Source organism: Peromyscus eremicus, chromosome 1 (assembly GCF_949786415.1).
Source record: "Peromyscus eremicus chromosome 1, PerEre_H2_v1, whole genome shotgun sequence".
Taxonomy (NCBI): Eukaryota; Metazoa; Chordata; class Mammalia; order Rodentia; family Cricetidae; genus Peromyscus; species Peromyscus eremicus.
Window position 1 is genome coordinate 19,970,005 of NC_081416.1, and position 17,053 is coordinate 19,987,057.

The window sequence follows — 17,053 nt, forward strand, 5'->3', positions numbered from 1 at the left end:
AGGTGGGCCAGGCTCAGCCCTGGTGGGTGCTGCTGGAACGAGGGCTAGGTGGGGTGGGGACTCTGCCCGCGCCGGGCGCGGATGTTGGGGAGCACACGCTGCCCGCAGTCGCCTGGGCCGCCGCGCCTGACCGCCGAGCCGCCCTCGCCTGCTCCCCGCCCGCTGGGACCGTGGTGAAGCTCTGTTCCCCATATTGAGCAGTCCCCGAGAGGCGCTCGGACACGTCCCTAGACTAGATAAAGATCGACTCGGAGCTCGCTCCGCAGCGAGAAATCTCGCCATCGGCGTGGCTCGCGTGGCCGCTCCGGCCGGGCCCCCGAGACGCCAGATCGCTATCTGGGAGGCAGAGAGAAGGCAGCGCCGCCGCCACTCCCGCCCTGCGCGCAGGGTGGCTGCGGGGTCCTGGGGCTCGCCGGCCTCCCCTCCCCCATTTGCACTACCTTCCCCGCGCTCCCTCCCTAGGGACATCTGCTTCCCGCCCGCCCCGGTCCCCAGCGCCCCTCCAAGGCGCCCTCTCCCCACTCGCCAGGCCCCGCTGCCTCCTGAAGGTTACGCGGCGCGGCGGCGGGGCGCGGCAGAGCACGGGGGGCACCCGCCCTCGCCGCCGCCCGCGCCGCCGCCCACCCCAGTGCCCGCCGCGCCGGGCCAGCCTGGCTGCCGGCTGCTGCCACCGCAATCCCGGCTCCTAAATCAGCGTGGGGAGGCGCCCCTTCCCCCACCCGGCTCTCCCGGCTCCCCGGGCCGTGATTGGCCGCGCGTGCGCCCCCCAAGCTTGGGCCCGGGCTCCAGCTGCCGCGCCATTGGCTGCGGGCCTCCGCCAGCCTTTACATAAGCCCGGGCGCGCTCGAGTGGAGTTGTATAAAGCGAGCGCGCGGCGTCGGGGCGGGAGGCTCGAGGCCAGCCCGGGACCAGGGCTGGGCGCTGCAAGGCAGCGGCGCCGGCGGCAGAGGCGACAGCGAGCGCCCGCTCTCCGACGCCCCCAGGCGGTGGGGCTGAGAGAGCCCGAGGATGGCTCCGAGCGCTGACCCGGGCGTGAGTATCCGCTCCCGGAGCCCCCACCCCTTCCGGTGGAGAAAGTTTCTCCAGCCCAGCGCCCCTCCCCGTACGCCCCGAGGGGTGGTGGGGGATGCAGCCGAGGACCTGGGAAGACCGGGACCGCGAAGGCGGCATCACTGCTCGCAACTTGCCAAGAGGCGCTGGACTCGATTGGCGCGCAGATCCTCCCCCGCCGGCTGGGGGCAAGGCGGGAGCTGGGCTGGAGGTGGTAGAAGTGATGGGAGCCGAGGGGTGGGGGTGACAGCCCGCAGTTGGCAGAGAACGTGTTAGGGGCACAGTGGATGGAGGTCAGCGGTTTGAGAAGGGGGAAGTGGGGCTAGGAGGGGGTGGAGCAGGTGAAGGCTGTGCAGGGGGTACAGGGGGAGCCACCCAGCCTGGCAAGCTCAGCTTGGGGCCAACGAAGCTACTGGCCTGGGCCGATTGCCAACGCTTCCAGGTTGGGGAAGATCCCCCGGGGGCATAGCTCTTCTCCGGGGGAAACCGAGCTGCTTCCCCTGCACAGCACTGAGTGGCAGAGTGCTCCCGGAGCCAGCCCGGTGCACGGAGCTGCCAGCCTCCTTTTGCTGGACCGAGGTGTGGTCTGGCTTTCTGTTAGGGCTGTTTCTGGCAAGCTCTTTTCCGGCATTCTAGGGGAACCATGGGGTCCCCCTTGATCTCATGGAAGCACATAGACGTTTTGGTGGGGCGACAGGCAGGCTTGGGGGCATGCCCAGCAATGCAGCGTGCTTCTTTTGCAGTACAGTAGTTGAGAGCCCTGGTTAGTCCCGCTTCTGCAGAAACCAACTAAAGAATCCAAAGTCATCCCAGTCGGGATGAGAGTCTCCCTAGGGGTGTGGGTGTGGGTTTCCTCTTCAAATGACTAATGTATACTATGGTGGCTTCTGTGCCTCCCAGAAGGAGCTTCAGTTCCCCGGCAAGCATTCACGAGTTGCACCTGAGGTACCTTCTGGGATAGGTGCAGGACTTGGCAAGTGAAGCCAGGTGGAAAAGAAAGCAAGATTCCCAGAGTAGGGGACAGCTCTGTGGTGCTGTCTTGAGCGTGGGAAGAACTCCCGGGGAAAAAGCTATCAGAGGAGATTTGGAACCATGATAACTTGGGACGGGAAATACTCCCATTGAATTAAAGCAAACCCAGAGACTTGAACAGTTCCTCTCATTCTCGGGTGCAGAGACGGAGAAGTGGAGGGTGAAAAGTGGAAATATGGCAGTTGTCCCAATGTGGTCTTCAAGGAAGCAGTTTTTCTCTCTTTCTGTCTTGGTTAAAAAAAATAAAAATAAAAACCCTTCTGGAGGCAAGTTCTAAGCCAATTTAGTAGGCAATGAAGGGAGTTTAGTTCTTGGTGCTGGCTGGCCTAGAGGGTCAAGATTAGGATGTCTTAGTTTCCAGTTGATGCTGATGGACTCTGGAGAAGACTGAGGTGGTTATCAGCTCTTTAGGCGATGGGTTGGGGCTGGATCCTTCACCGTACCCCAGCCCTATCCATGGGGGTGTGTTCAACTCCTTGGACACCTGCCTTAGCCTAATGATCTTATATGGGGGTTACCAATCCATGCCCAACCCCCCAGCGCCATTCTGTTTGTCTGCAGTCAACATTTCTCTGCTGCATTTCCCAAGACCTTCTTTCTGTTAGGGATTTGTGCGGTAAAATACCTGCTTGTTGCTCTTTCTTCCTTTCTCCATCTGGGCTGCACCTGGCATCCTGAACCCCGATATTTATTCTTTGGCACCAGGATGTTAGGCTAAGGTAGCCTGTGGTTACACAGTGGAGCCAGTGTGAATGAGTAGACCAATGGCTTGTGTAATACTGGTGAGTGAAACACAGACTCTTATAGAGAGAATTGACCACCAACTAGGAAGTAGTTGTGTTAAACAGCTTGTGATCACCTGGGTTGGTCCTCAAGCTTCCTTGCAGCCAGTGAAGTCAATGGACGCTTGGAGGTGCAACAGGCTCCTTTGTATCCAGTAGGGGGCGCCAAAAGCACCTAGCTCAGGACTAGTGACTTTCTCGCCTCTTACCCTTCACTGGCCATAGTAATGTTTTAAGCAAGCTCAGGCCACAATCCCCAACCCATTGTGGCTGAGGACTGTTGTGATTGGGGCCCTTCCACCACGTGTTTTGTGGACTTCGGCTCGTCCTGTGACCCCAGAGGCAGTGGGGTGGGAGACAGAACTGGTACAAAGCTCCACCTGCTCTCTGAGATCATTGTGTTCTGTTTGGTATTGGTGTATTTTTTGAATTCTGGGAACCCAAGAATATCAAGACTAGGAAAAAGGAGCCTTGCGGGGGGCATCTAGTCCACTTCACCCAACCCCAACATTCCCATATACACTGTATTTACAGATAATACAGCTGAAGTAAAATAAGTGTCTTGCCCAAGGTCATATGGCTGTTTGGTGGACGAGATGGGGCCAAACCCCACAATTCCTAGTTCCCTGTTTGGAGCTTTCTCCACTCCAGTGACCTGCTTCTTCTGTGCTGTGAAAATGGACATATGTTCTCTACACAGTAGGCACTGGTAATTACTGACAGACCAGACTTGGGTATACTAATAGCTTTAGTAAATTTAGGGAAATTTTCTTTGCACGGAGGCAAGAGAAGATAAAGTTCTCATAACGAACATGCACAGCTCATAGAAATTCCAAGTTATCCTTTCGCCTTCCCCTATTGTCTTGTCTTACTGTTCTAAGTGGTCTTTAGGCAAAAGATATGCAACTCCATGTAATGGAATTAGAAATGCTCAAGCTATCACAGGATAGTCTTAGAACCTAAGCCAAGGCTTAGACATCCTCTAAAATATGCTGGAACAGGGTCGCTCTGTCCTGCAGTCAAACCTCTGCTGGTGGGACCTTTCAAACTCAGCCCCCGGGTGAACTAGAGAATTTCCAAGGAGTGTTTCCCAAAGCCCTCCATCCTTGCTGCTCCCAGCTCAAGGTCGGAGTAGTAGAGGCTCTAGTCTCAGTAAACCCCTCCTCGTCTAGCATCTGGGGCACCGAGACGATGCTCTCATTCCTGGGGCCCTTCTGTTTTGCGGGTCTGGCAGGCCCATGGCTGACCCTCTGTTCTTTGCTACCACTCAGTTTCTTTACATACCATAGCAACTTCATGGGGTTCTTCGTGGAGCCTTGGCAGACTCGGTGGCCTGTCTTCATGAGGAATCCTGCTGTCAATTCAGAATTCTGAGAAGCAGAATCCTCCCTTTCCCTCAGATTCACCCAGTGGATATTTGTCGCCAAGGAGAAAAATGCTTAAGATTGTTCATCTCTCTGGACTCACAGACAAGATGAGTCTATCTACAAAAGAGGGAGGTGAGGATAGGCCACCAGAGAGTCACAGCCCCTTTCCTTAAGTGGGATTCAAAGAACTGTATTTGAGATCCTCGTCAGCCACCTTGAATTAACTGGAGAAATGTCCCCCACATTCTCAGTCCTGGTCTGGTTCTAGGTGAGGTTGGAGGAGTGTAACTACATTCAGTATAGGAAGAGTAGAAGATCTTCCCACAAGAGGGTAGGTGAGCAGAGGTAGGGAGATGGTCTTTGGGATTCATCTCCTTAGATGTGATGCCAAGAGCTAGTCATTCGGAAGGGACTGTTAGTGCCGGATCACTGGGAACTGCATGGGATCTTTTTCCCTACAGCTAAGGCCAAGTGTCGAGGTTGCACATCATCTTCTGGTGACAGAGAGACTGATGGACAAAGTCTGACTGGCAGGACTTCCCCCTTGCCTTCTTCTCTGACCCACAGCTGGATTTTCACTTTGGGGTTCTGCCATGCTTGGGGAAAAGAAATTTTACAGGTCCCAGGATAATTCTGAATGTGATGGAAGGCCTGAGCTATTGATTCCCGAGGAAGGATCTTTCTGCTGGGAGAAGCCTTCCTCAGAGCCCAATGATTTAGGAGTGCTGACAAATCCATGCTCGCCGAGCCTCCTGCAGGCTGCAGATAGGCTTTCAGGCCAGCCTGGACTCAGCTCTGGATTTCTGAAGAGTCTGGCTGGTTGCTTAGGGGACATAAACCTATGAACTCTCCTTAGGAGAAAGTATGAAATCAATTGGTTCATTATCACACCCAACACACTCTGGACCACTTAGGGCGTTTAAGAAATAAGAAGTAGCAGAGGACTGTGAGATTGGGTTTGAAACATGTACAAAAAGGTGTGAAGGGTTAGAGAAAAGGACGGGATAGAAAGACCTTTACTCCACCAAGCTACTCAAGCCACCCATTTTCTTGACCTCACTGAAGCCCCTAGGCAGTGACTGGAGAGGCTACTTAACCCACACCACCCAGACTTTGGGCAGTGTCTAGAGATAATACGTATATTGCCACAATTGGAGTAAAGGGTGCTGCAAGCATCATCTAGTGGGAGAGAGGCCAGGATGCTACCAAACACCCTTGAGTGCACAGGGAAGCCTCCGAACTGCTGGTTATCCTGCTCCAATGTCAATGGTACCAAGATGGGAGCACAGCAGCACATTACAGGCGGCAGAGATTTTGGAAATGTTCTAACCCAGTCCTGTCGTAGCTGAGAACACTGAGATCCAGAGTGGAGAGATAGCCAGGCAGAGTCCTACAGCAAGTGGATGGCAGAGCTAGTCTGGAACTCATATCTGCTCCTTTGAGTCTGATTTACCCAAACTCCCCCCAAAGATGTTGTGAAGAATAAATTTTGAGCTGTGAAAACACTTAGAAAACTACAAGGAGACTATTATTAATACAGCTATTATTATAAATTTGGGGGTTTGGAAAGTTCTGTTTCTGTGATGCTGATTCACAGTGTAATATTGAACCAATCACTCCCAGAGCCCCGTGCCCGCTTTGTGTGTGCCTGTGGTAGGGGGTGGTCTTAACAAAAGATAAGGATCGGAACCCTTATCTTTAGAGGAAAGTCCAGAGATTTGCCCTTCAAAAATGTTAGCACCTAAAAAAGAAAAACAAAAAGAAAGGGCTAAAATTTTTCCTTGAAAGAGATCGTGTAGACTTTGTGTGAAACAAAACGCTTACTTCTTGGAAAAATTCCAGTCTCCTGGCCCTGTGAGTTGGTTCCAGCCCAGGAAATCTGATCAACATCCGGAGGAGAAACTGATAGCTCCACAAATGACAGGCGACTGGATTTGTCCCCATTCCCTGGGGCAGGGGAGACTGTGACTCCCCTACCACCCTTTCTGCTTGGGGACAGGGCAGGGGGAGCAAGTTCTACGGGAAGTTCAGGGAGGGGTGGAAAGGCGGGGCATTAATTAGTAAAACCTTGTTTACTTAACAGACATATTCTTAAAGATCTCTTCCAAGGGACGTTTTGACATATTGCTTTAATTAGCCACAGAAGAATGGAGAGTGCAGAGAGTGTAAAATGACCCTTGCTGATGTTTCCGGTTACTCTTATCTTTGTTTGCACAGTACAAGTGCACTGACAAGGTCATGGAATCACTGCTGAGCTAAGGGACTGTCCTGGTGACCAGAGGAGGGATCCCAGGGACCTTTTTCCTTACTTACGCCAGTTTCCTTCTGGCTAGAGCAGCTACTTCAGTGGGGATTCTGGCCTGAGCCTCCTGGCTTCCTGTCTCATGTCTGTCTTAAATGAGCCACCTTGTCCAGAAAATCTCACTGAAGCTCTCAGGAGAAGCACCGGCCTGGGTGCCTGGATTTTCCCTTGTAGCTCAGCTGCAGAGCTCTTGTAGGATAGGCAGTAACAGCTCCACTTGATGTTCTCTGCATAAGGCTGGGTAGTGGTTCGCTCCTTGTGTCAGGATTGGAGAAGGAAGTCACTTAAGGCTCCCTCAGAGAACTAATGTTACATCCCTAGCTACCTGCACTGGAGAATGAGGCTTTGTTACTTAGACCCCTGCCTGAACGCACTGGGGGCCCTGAGCCCCAGGTCTCAGGAAATGGGTCACCTAGGCTGGGTCACAGCTGTTTCTCCAGCTGATAGGCCCCTTCTCTTTGAAGTGAGGTCAGTTTTCACTCTGCCCTCTGAGAGAAGTTTCTGTTACACTTCACAGCCCTGCACCTCTCATCCCAAGAGGCTTTTGCAAAGGTGGAGACCAGAGTCCCCATGGAGATGCTGCCCTGCCAGTGGTGTGGGGGAGATGCAGCATCATTTGCTCTCAGGTACAGATTCAGCACCGAGGACAGCACCTGATGGGTAGATGAACTCAGCAGGTGCTTAGTGGAAAAAAAAATGTAAAAGGGGATAGAGGTGGTCATTCTGAGGCAGAGGTGGCCTCTGGCATTACGGTGGATCTCCAAACTGGCCCCAGTCAATGAAGCCTGCTTCCCTTCTAGCTCCTTCTTAAAACTAGCATTTGGTATCAGGGCTGTGTATACCTCCAGGCCCCTGTGGATGAGCAGGCTTCATGAATCCTGTGCGAGGTCCACACAGTAGGACGTTGGTCAGCTGTGAGCCTAGAGCTAGGCTGTTTCCTTTCCTTGTTACCATCCACAACTGTTTCTCACTAATCTCCTCTCCCCCACCCCAAGTAGCTTCAGTGATGACCCCTTCAAGCAGCCTTAGTCTGCTTTAGGCCCATGGAACAGATGAAAATTTGGATTTCCACTGAAGACAAACCAAGGAATGAATCATTGTTTCACACAACCATTCCCGAGAGGAGGCTCTTAAATAGCAAGGTCCACTAATGCATTTTAAATGATTTCAGGGGGGAAAAAAAAAACTGACCCATAGACTCTTAGGTCTGGAAAGAACTTTGGAGGTCATCCAGTGGCCTGGCCCACCCCCACCCCAGGCTGTTTACATCTCCTCAGGGACACTGCTCAGAAACACAGTCAACGTCCTGCACATGGCTGCCCCAAAGCTAAATGCCCTTTTGAAAAATGCAAGTCTGATCATGTCTTGGCTTTCAAAACCTGCCCATGGTGTGACTCCAGGCTTCGTCTGTTGGCATTGCAGGCTCTGGCAGATATTCTCCACTCCTCCCTTCCCATCTCTGTCCACTCTGTGTCCAGACTCTGCATTCTGGAAGCAGCAATTGCATTTGCAGCACGCATAGATCTGCCTCACATGCATGCTTCTGATCCATAGGCCTCTGCCACCTGGAATCTCGATCCACCTACTGCAGAGACCCTCTTTTGTCTAACCTCCCCACCCACCTCACTAGTTAACTCCTCTCTCCCACTGGCTCCTCTAGTCTTTGTACCTGTTGCTGCTCTGAACTTAGCCCACGAGGTTGTGTGCAAACCTAGCTCCTGAGTCCAGGGACTATGCCTGACTTGTCATTTCTGACCTGGTAGGTAGGTTTCTTCTACATGTTTGAAGAATGAGTGTGTGTATCTAAGTGTATTGAGAGCTTCTGCGTTTGGAAAGCAGTGTTTAAGGAGCCAAAGAACTCCTCTGGGGTCCCTAGATAAATTAGTAACAGAGGCAAGCCTATTCCTCAAAGTCTTACAGTCCAGAGCATTCCACTCAACATTTGACAGCTGCTCCTGGAAGGGGCACCTGCGTGCCTGGCCCCTTCTCCTGAGATGCATTTGTTCAGGCAGCAAGCATCTATTACTAGCAGTAATAGTGTGATTACTGTTAGCATTACCTACCCTGTGTGGGCGTTTGCCATGCCTAGTGCTGTGCTTAGAAGTTGACATGTATTCGTATCAGTCCACTCTCACCATGGTCTAAAAGCCTGTCTTCCCATTTTACAGTCCAGGAAGGCTGAGCCACTGGCAATATTTAATAGGGTCCCACCTTGCCTTGGGTTTAAGACCAGCAGTCTCCATGCATCTCTTCCACAAATACCATCTCATTAACAGAGTGCTCTCTGCAACACTTCCTGGCCTGGGTCTCTTAGGCTTTCTTTTGCCTGTTTTCTGGAAAAGACCCAACTTTCTTCTCTTGTTCTGTATCAGACAGTGTAGAGCTTTTTCTTCATGGGGATGGGAAAGCAATGTATTTTTCTGATACTGGGGACAATGCATAGGGCAGGACCACAGGGAATGTAGTTCAGTGGCAGAGTGTTTGCCTAGCATGCACAAGGCCTTGGGCTCCATCCCTAGGTCCACAATGGGAGGAAAGATGCATAGGATTTATGCCTCCTGGGTGGAGTGTGTGCGTGCGTGTGTGCATGCAAGCTGAGTGGAGAAACAGAACTAAGGTATTAAAATGTATACTCCATGCCACAAGGGTTTTTCTCTTGTTCTCAACCTTTTCCTGGTGACCAGCACAGAGCCTGGCATAAAAGCATGCCATAAACAATCCTGAATGAATGAATGAATGAATGAATGAATGAGCAAATGGCAGCCCTGGTATTCCCCTCTTAGTTATTCTGTGCATCTAGCCCTCTCTTGGTCTCCTGCATACTTTGATGTTATAATTTCTTGCCTTATTTTTTTTCTTCCAGTGGTAGGAATAAGAGCCAGGGTGTGGTACATCCCAGTCAAGCACTCTCCACTGAGCCACACCTCCAGCCCTACTGTATTCTTTTTACCATGCTGTCCACCTTGTCACCCCTTTCATCCTTCGGACCTGGTCCCCACAAGTCCTCTAGTCTCTATAGGCCTGCTTCCCAGCATCCTTCCTCCACGTGCTCTGCCCTACCATGCAGAGCCCCATTCTGCTACAGAAACCTGAACCTCCACCGTGCATATGCTGTCTCCCCAGCCTAGGACACAGTCCCCACCCTGTCCTGTAGCTAGCTCACCATGTCTCTCTCCTTGCCTTCTATCCCTGTCTTACTTGATTTAAGACAAGCTTGGTGGAGTGAAGGAAACCGTGTAGTGTGGTGTCTAGGAATATTGATCCTGGAGCTAGTTTGCTTAAACACAAATCGTGGGTCCATTGTGTAGTAATATATAACCCTGGGAAAGTTATTCAACTCCTCCGGGCTCAAGCTTCTGTAACTGTAAAATGGGGACACTACCTCCCAGGCTTCCAGTGAGGATTAAATGAGTCACCCACGTGAAGGAGAGTAGCACCACATAGCCAGAGGTACATAATGCCATCATTATTACTGTCCACTTTTGCTCCCTGAAATTGCAGCTTTGTGACCCTCGGTTTGCTTTGGCACAGGAAGAGTCCACTCCAAGTTCTGAGGTAGAGAGGGAAGCAGGGGAGTGGGTAAGAGGAGTCAGCAGGAATGGAGGATGAAGGGGAGAAATGCCCATCAGCCAGGATGGAGATGCTGGGAGCACTGAGGGATCCCAAGGAGACTTGACCCATGACCTAGGGATCATGCAGAATGAAGCAATAAGAACAGCCAGGATACCAGAATTGCAACCTTAATGACAATGGTGTTGATTCTGAAGAGATTCAGTGAATAGCACCAGACTTCCCTACCTAGCTGGGGACCAGCGGAAGCTGGAGATAGAACTTCAGCAGACAGAATGAAATGCCACCGTTGTCACCTATGCAGCTGATTGGTAGGTGTTGCCTTGCTGGTGCCCTGCTCCTGCCCAGTGCGGGTCCCTTTGGGTAGCACAGGCTAGCTTGCTTGGTCAAGATCAGTATAGGGCAAGTTGCCTGCACAGGGACCAGACCCAGAGAATTCCCCAGGCAGAGTCTTTCAAACAGTCCAGTTTGATGGGGGATGGGCACTGTTCTAGTGTGGGCTCTCTCACTGCCATCACAGTTGACACTTAGGACGAGATGCTTCTGTTGTGGGGACTGTCTTGTGCTCTGAAGGACATTCAGCAGCATCTCTGACCTGTACTCACAGGATGCCATTAGCAACTGCTTCCCTGGTCTTACCACCCCAAATGTTTCTAGACATTGACATCCCAGTTGAGGAGCGCCTCTCTAATGGCAGATCCTCCAGACAAGACCCAGGAGTGGGGAGTGAGCACTGCTTCCCACATTGTGATCCAGGCAGCCCAGGGCAGGGCAGGGTGACAGCTGGGTCCCCTTGACCTTTGCAGATGTCTGCTTCCTGCACCGCTTGTCCTTCCCTCCTGCTCAGCCTCTCTTTGTTCAGTTCACTTTTTACATCCTCTGCAGTCCAGCCACAGCAGTCTCCCCCTCGGAAGCACTCCCAGCTCCCGGGGGAATCCCTCTGGTCTCTCTGTTGTCCCTCCTCCGAGGCACCCCTCACCTCATACAGCAAATGGTGAATGGCTGTCTCCTCGGAACCTCTGTGCCTCACTCAAGGCCAGGTTCATTTTGGGTCTACAGGAAGTGCTGCTAGGCTGCTCCGTCAGCTCTTCTCCAATGGCACTTTCATTCCAGAAGCTCTTTTGTGGGTCTCTGAGGATCTGATAGGCCAGTCCGTGAGGGGCAGAATGTTCCTGCAGCTACCATGTCCCTCTCTCTCTCATCTCAGCTGTCTGACAAGTGTCTGAAAGGGTCTGCTTTCTCTGCCTGTTTCCACCATTTGGGCCTCTCGCTTTTGTGAGAGCGTGGGGTGTGTCCTTGCACTTTGGATAATTGCAGAAGAACTGTGCGCCCTGGAAATTGCCCTTGGAAGCCTCTCCCACAGCTGCCTGACCCCACAGCAGAGAAACCAGGTTGCTTGGATACCAGTTTTCAGACCCAATTCAGGAAAGTCCCGAGGCCACAGAAAACTGAGAAAACTGCTTTTTCTGCATGTGACCGAGAGCCAGTATCTGAAGACCCTCCACCTTTGCTATGGGCCTCCTAGCTGCTTTCCACCTGGCCCCCTGCCAGACCTTCCCTGAGGCTCACTTAACCGTGGCTCAGGTGACCCACATTAAAAACAAGGACATCCAAGGTCAGCAACTTGGAAGAACACGCCAAGGTCTAGTGCTGGGCTTCGGGTCCAGATCCAGGTCGCTGACTGCAAGCTTTGCCTCCCTCTCTCCATCTTGCTGAGGATTGTTGAAAAGTTCGCTTATAGAGCATTTTAAAGAAGTTATTATGGTGAATCTGTTCTTCCCAGAACCTGAAACACAAGTCCAGCCATCCTTGTGGTCCTCATGGAGAAATTTCTTGTCTTCATCCCACAACCACCCTGCAGAACTCCTCACTCCTTGCGGAGACACCATGCACTCTGGCCCAGTGCCCCTCTGCCAGAGTTTGCTCTGCCTTCGAGTTCTCCTCCTCCTCCTCTGAGCTAATCTGCCCCTGGAGAGCCTTAGATGGCCTTGACACAGGATGTCATACTGCATTCATTGCCTGTTTGCCAAGCTCCATGAGGGAAAGGACTGGGTTCTGGTCGTCTTTAGTTCGTGGAACCCATATATCTCTAGCAGATGTACTGTTTACTGTGTACTAGAGTACTAGTACTGTGTATAGAACATGCTCTGTATTACCCTGTGAGCCATTTGAGTACTGCTCCTACTAGTGAGAACCAGACACAGTACTGTAACAATGTCTAGCACATGACTGATACCCAAGCACACACACACACAAAAAAAAAAACACCCTTCTTAACCCACTTCCCATTCTATTTTTCACTTGTTTACGTTTCCTCCAAAGATTCAGATGTTCCCAGTAGTATGACAGGAGCCTCCTGAGCAAGTCATATCAAATGTGAGGTCACTCTGGCCACCCCCACCCTTCTGCCTCAGGCAGTATCAGCCTGCTCTGCTTTCTCCCCCAAACTTCCTATCTTCGGCTTACATTGACACTCTTCAGCTAAATGGATTTTCTTCATATACTTCAACAAGTCAATGATGAATTCCAGGAGGAGAGACATTTTTCACTTCAAATCAGATCGCAGTGAACACTCTCATCGGGGGACCGTGAGTCTGGAGCAGTGTTTCTCATCCCAGACTAGCCATCAGCATCAGCTGGACATGTCCTAAAAAGGCACAGCATCCAGACATGACCCTTGACCAGTGAAATCACGTCCAGCAGTACGTGTCTTGGCGCAGGGTCAGAGGCTGGGGGATTCCACTGGGCAGCAGGAGCTGGGCATCGCTGGCTGGGAGCCCCGTGGCTTCAGGTGTAGGCCAATGGCCTGGGCCTGGGCTTTGTCAAACATGCAGACCCCCTGAATCAGAGCCTGTACCAGCATAGACTCTGGTAATTGTCAAGCACAGTGCAGTTCGAGAAGCGTTGCTTTAGAGAAAGAACAGTTTTTAGACACCTGTGACAAGCTGCAAGCCATTTCTGCTGATTCATATTACCACTTGGACATATCCCTTCCTCCTTTCCTTCAGTTAATAATATTAATAGCACACCTCCTGTGATGGGAACTCATTGGCATGTGTTTCTACCTTCCCTACCCCCATTTTCTCTGGGTTCTGCCCTTCGATGACATCTACATCTTGTCTCCTTGACCTGACTCACGTCTCCTGGACCTGACCCCTTCCCTTCTCCTTACCTCTGCAGAAAGCAGAGTTAGATCCTTCTTGCTTTTCACCAGTTGTGTGATTTTACCGTGAGTGAAGACAGCTGATGCTCTGAGTATGTAAAGATGAACTGAGTCTGGGTCGTCCTGGGAATTGCATCGCCCTGCGGTTGATTTTATTCCTCAGATCTAGAGGCAAAGGAGAAGGTTCTTGAATCAAGCCCAGACCTTCAGTGGAGTATATTGCTTGGTTTCATGACTCTGGGAGCTGCGGCATAGAACCTTTCTATTCATTGTGTAGTTTATAGCCCGGCATCATGGATGCCACTGGGGAACCTGTTAGAAATACAGAATCTTGGGCGCTATGGCAGAGCTATTGAACCAGAATCTGCATTTTAACAAGGTCACCAGGTGATTCGTGGACACATTCAAGACTGAGAGCGATGAAGCACTAGTATGGAGCAGTGTTTCTCCAATTTCACAACATACTGAAATCAGATGGTAACTTTGAAAACTCTTGTGCCCAAGTTCCATCCTAGGCCAATGAAGTCAACAGTCTTGAGATAAGATTCATGCATTTTCACTTTTTAAATTGTGGTAAAATATCCAGGACATAAAATTTACTATTTGATCATAACCAAAAGTCCAGTTGGGTAGTGCAAAGCCCACTCACAGTGTTGTGCCGCCATCACAGCATCCATCTACAGAACCCTTTCATCTTCCCATTCTGAAAGTCATCAAGCACTGGTTCCCCACTGCTTCTTCTCCATGGCTTCTAGAACCACATTCTATCTTCTGTCCACATGCATCCGGCTACTCCCACTGCCTCTGACAAATAGAGTCACACAGCATTTGTCCTTCTAGGAGTACCTTACTTTACCTGCTAAAACGTCTTCAGGATTTGTCCATACTGTAGCATGGGCCAGAACTGCCTTTCTCGTCAAGGCTGAATGACATCCTATTGTTTGTGTATGCCATGTTTTCTTTATACATTCAAGGACACTTGGGGTGGCTTTCATCTTTGGACCATTGTGATTACTACTGCTGCTCCATACCTAGATGTGCGGGTATCTATTTCTCCTGAATTCTCCCAGGAGCCCTTGCTCTTACTCTTCAGTTAAGCAGCCTCAGGTGACCTGTGAAAGGAGTTCATTACTCTCTTGATGCAGAAATTCCACAAAGTCATACATGTCAACAGGTCCACATCTTTGTGTTCCGTTTAGGAACACCTAGCAAACTGCCCAGACCATCAGGGGTGGGTATATCCCAAAAGTCATCAAGTGTCTGAAAGACAACACTTTGAACAAACAATGAGGGCCATCCCGAGTTTTTAGTGGTGAGGTCGGTGGTGTCCCGGCCACACCGTGGCTGTGGACAAGGCTGATGGCCCAAAAAAGAGTTCTGAGTTTGCTGCACATGCTTAAAAATGCCGAATTTGAGAGTTTAGATGTAGATTCTGTAGTCATTCAATATATCTGGGTGAACAAAACACCCAAGGTGGGCCACCAAACCTTCAGAGTTCATCAGCCCGTATGTGGGCTCCTCTGCCACCCTGAGACACTTCTCACAGAAAAGGAGCACGTGGTTACTAAGTCAGAAGAGGGGCTACCAGAAGAAAAAGATACCTCAGAATAAAAGAAATGCAAACAAGTTTTTAAAAATTTGCTTCTTCTCTCAGTTTGGGGGTACACATTCAGAAGTGGAGATTCTAGACCACACAGTAATTCTATCATGAGGTGTTTGAGGGACCACTATACTGTCTTCTGGCACAGCTATACCATTCCCCAACCACCAGCAATGCACAGGGCCCCAGGCCCTCCATAGCTTCACCAGCGTCGGTTATTTTCTGGACTTTTACTGTTGTTGTTGTTGTTGTAGTTATCTCAGTGGGAGTGAAATATGTCATTGTGGTTTTGATCAGCATTTGCTATATAGTTAGTGGAGTTTCATGCTCTTGTGGGTCATCCGCACATTTCTGGAGAAATGTCTGTCCAGGTCCCTTGCCCACTTTGAATCAGGTTTTTTCTTTTCCTTCCTTCTTTCCTTCCTTCATTTCTTTCTTTCTTTCTTTCTTTCTTTCTTTCTTTCTTTCTTTCTTTCTTTCTTTCTTTCTTTCTTTCTTTTTGCTATTGTGTTATAGGAATGTTTTATTGATATGCTATGGATACTGTCTTATCAGATGTATGATTGGCAAATATTTACATGCAATCTGTGGTTGACTTTTCATTCTTTGGATGGTGTTCTTTGATATACAAAAGTTTCTAATTTGATATAACCCATCCTATCTAGCTTTTCTTTTGTCATTTGTGCTCTTGATGTCTTATCTAGGAAATGTTGTCAGTCATGAGAATTTTTTAAAGCTCCCCATGTGATTTCAATGTAGCCAAGATTGCGCAATGTTCCTTAAATTTTAACAAACGTACAAATCACCTGAAATCTTATTACAATGGATATTCTATTTATTAAGTCTAGGGTGAGACCCAAGACTTTGTACATTTCTAATAGACTCCTAAATGAGACTTCTTCTGCTCTGTGGACTACTCTGAGTCCCAGCATGTGGAAGAACATGGCAGCCTCCATCTGAGTCCTGAGAGGAGCTAGTTACCATAGTTCCTCAACAGCTACCACTGTTTGCTGAACCACCATCAGGTACCCCAGTCCTGAACCATCTCACTTCCCAAAGCCCTTCCCAAGCACCCCAGTGGTGGCTGTACAGGGTACGTTTGGCATGGCAGAGGAATTAAACATTAGGAACACAAATCCTAAGCCTGGATCCCCAGGCTGCCCATCTAGGTGAAGCCATCCACTGGTCCACTCTGCTCCGAAAATTTGGGATCTACAATATTAATAGTCTGCTCCTCTCCACCCTGGAGGGAAATACTGGAGGACTCTTCTGGAAAGCTGTTTTCTTTAAAATGGGTTTAATGTTCAGAAAGGAGCCATGCAGACTGGTGTGAGTTTGTAGAAGCAGTTGGAGGACGTGGAATGTAGGTTTCTGAATATCTCCTTTAAAAACTTCCTTTCATCTACCATAGAATTTTGGAGCCAGAAAGGCTCGTAGAGGTCTCTTCCCAAACTTTCGTTTCAAAGGAAAGAACTGGAACCCAGTGATATTGGAACTTGTCAAGATCTCCAAACAATGCTGAGGTCAACCCATCACCCTACTAGGATCTGACCCCTGCTACATGACCCAAATTGCAGATGGAAAGCCCGAGAGGAACTGACTGGCCTCTAGAGGGCAGCTTCTTAGAGGAGTTGCAAGCTGATCACTCATCCCAGCCACTGCCAATCAACTGGATTTATCTTTTGTTGTGGAAATGACTTTAACTATGTAAAGATGTGTTACATTTGTTAATGCTGCAGAATATTCTTTAACTGTGCAAAGGTGTGTTACATTTGTTTATGCTGCATTTGTTTAATTATGAAAAGATGTGTTGCTGTTTCACCTTGCCTGCCTAAGGCATCTGATTGGTCTAATAAAAAGCTGAATGACTAATAGCTAGGCAGGAGAGGGATAGGCGGGGCTGGCGGGCAGAGAGAATGAGTGGGAGGAGAAATCTAGGCTGAGAGAAACGAAGAAGAGAACGAGAGAGAAAGGGAGGACACGCCTGGGGCCAGAAGCCAGGCAGCTACCAGCCAGACATGGAGACAGCAGGAAAGTAAGATATACAGAAAGAAAGAAAGGTAAAAAGCTCCAAGTCAAAACGTAGACAAAGAGAAACAGATTAAAATAAGACCTAAGCTAAGACCAAGCATTCAAAACTAATAATAAGTCTGTATGTCATGATTTGGGAGCTGGTTGGTGGCCGAA

At 50.0% G+C, this 17,053-nt stretch overlaps 1 protein-coding gene across 3 annotated transcripts in view; it reads left to right on the plus strand.

Moving 5' to 3' along the window:
- Nucleotides 1-896: 896 nt before the first annotated feature.
- Crtac1 (cartilage acidic protein 1) overlaps nt 897-17,053 on the plus strand; it is a 142,509-nt gene continuing 126,352 nt past the window's right edge. For all 3 annotated transcript variants that reach the window (XM_059257894.1, XM_059257901.1, XM_059257910.1), the window contains exon 1: nt 897-1,032. In XM_059257894.1, the coding sequence (XP_059113877.1) occupies nt 1,009-1,032 (24 nt within the window). In that variant the 5' untranslated portion in view covers nt 897-1,008. The remainder of the gene's footprint in view (nt 1,033-17,053) is intronic.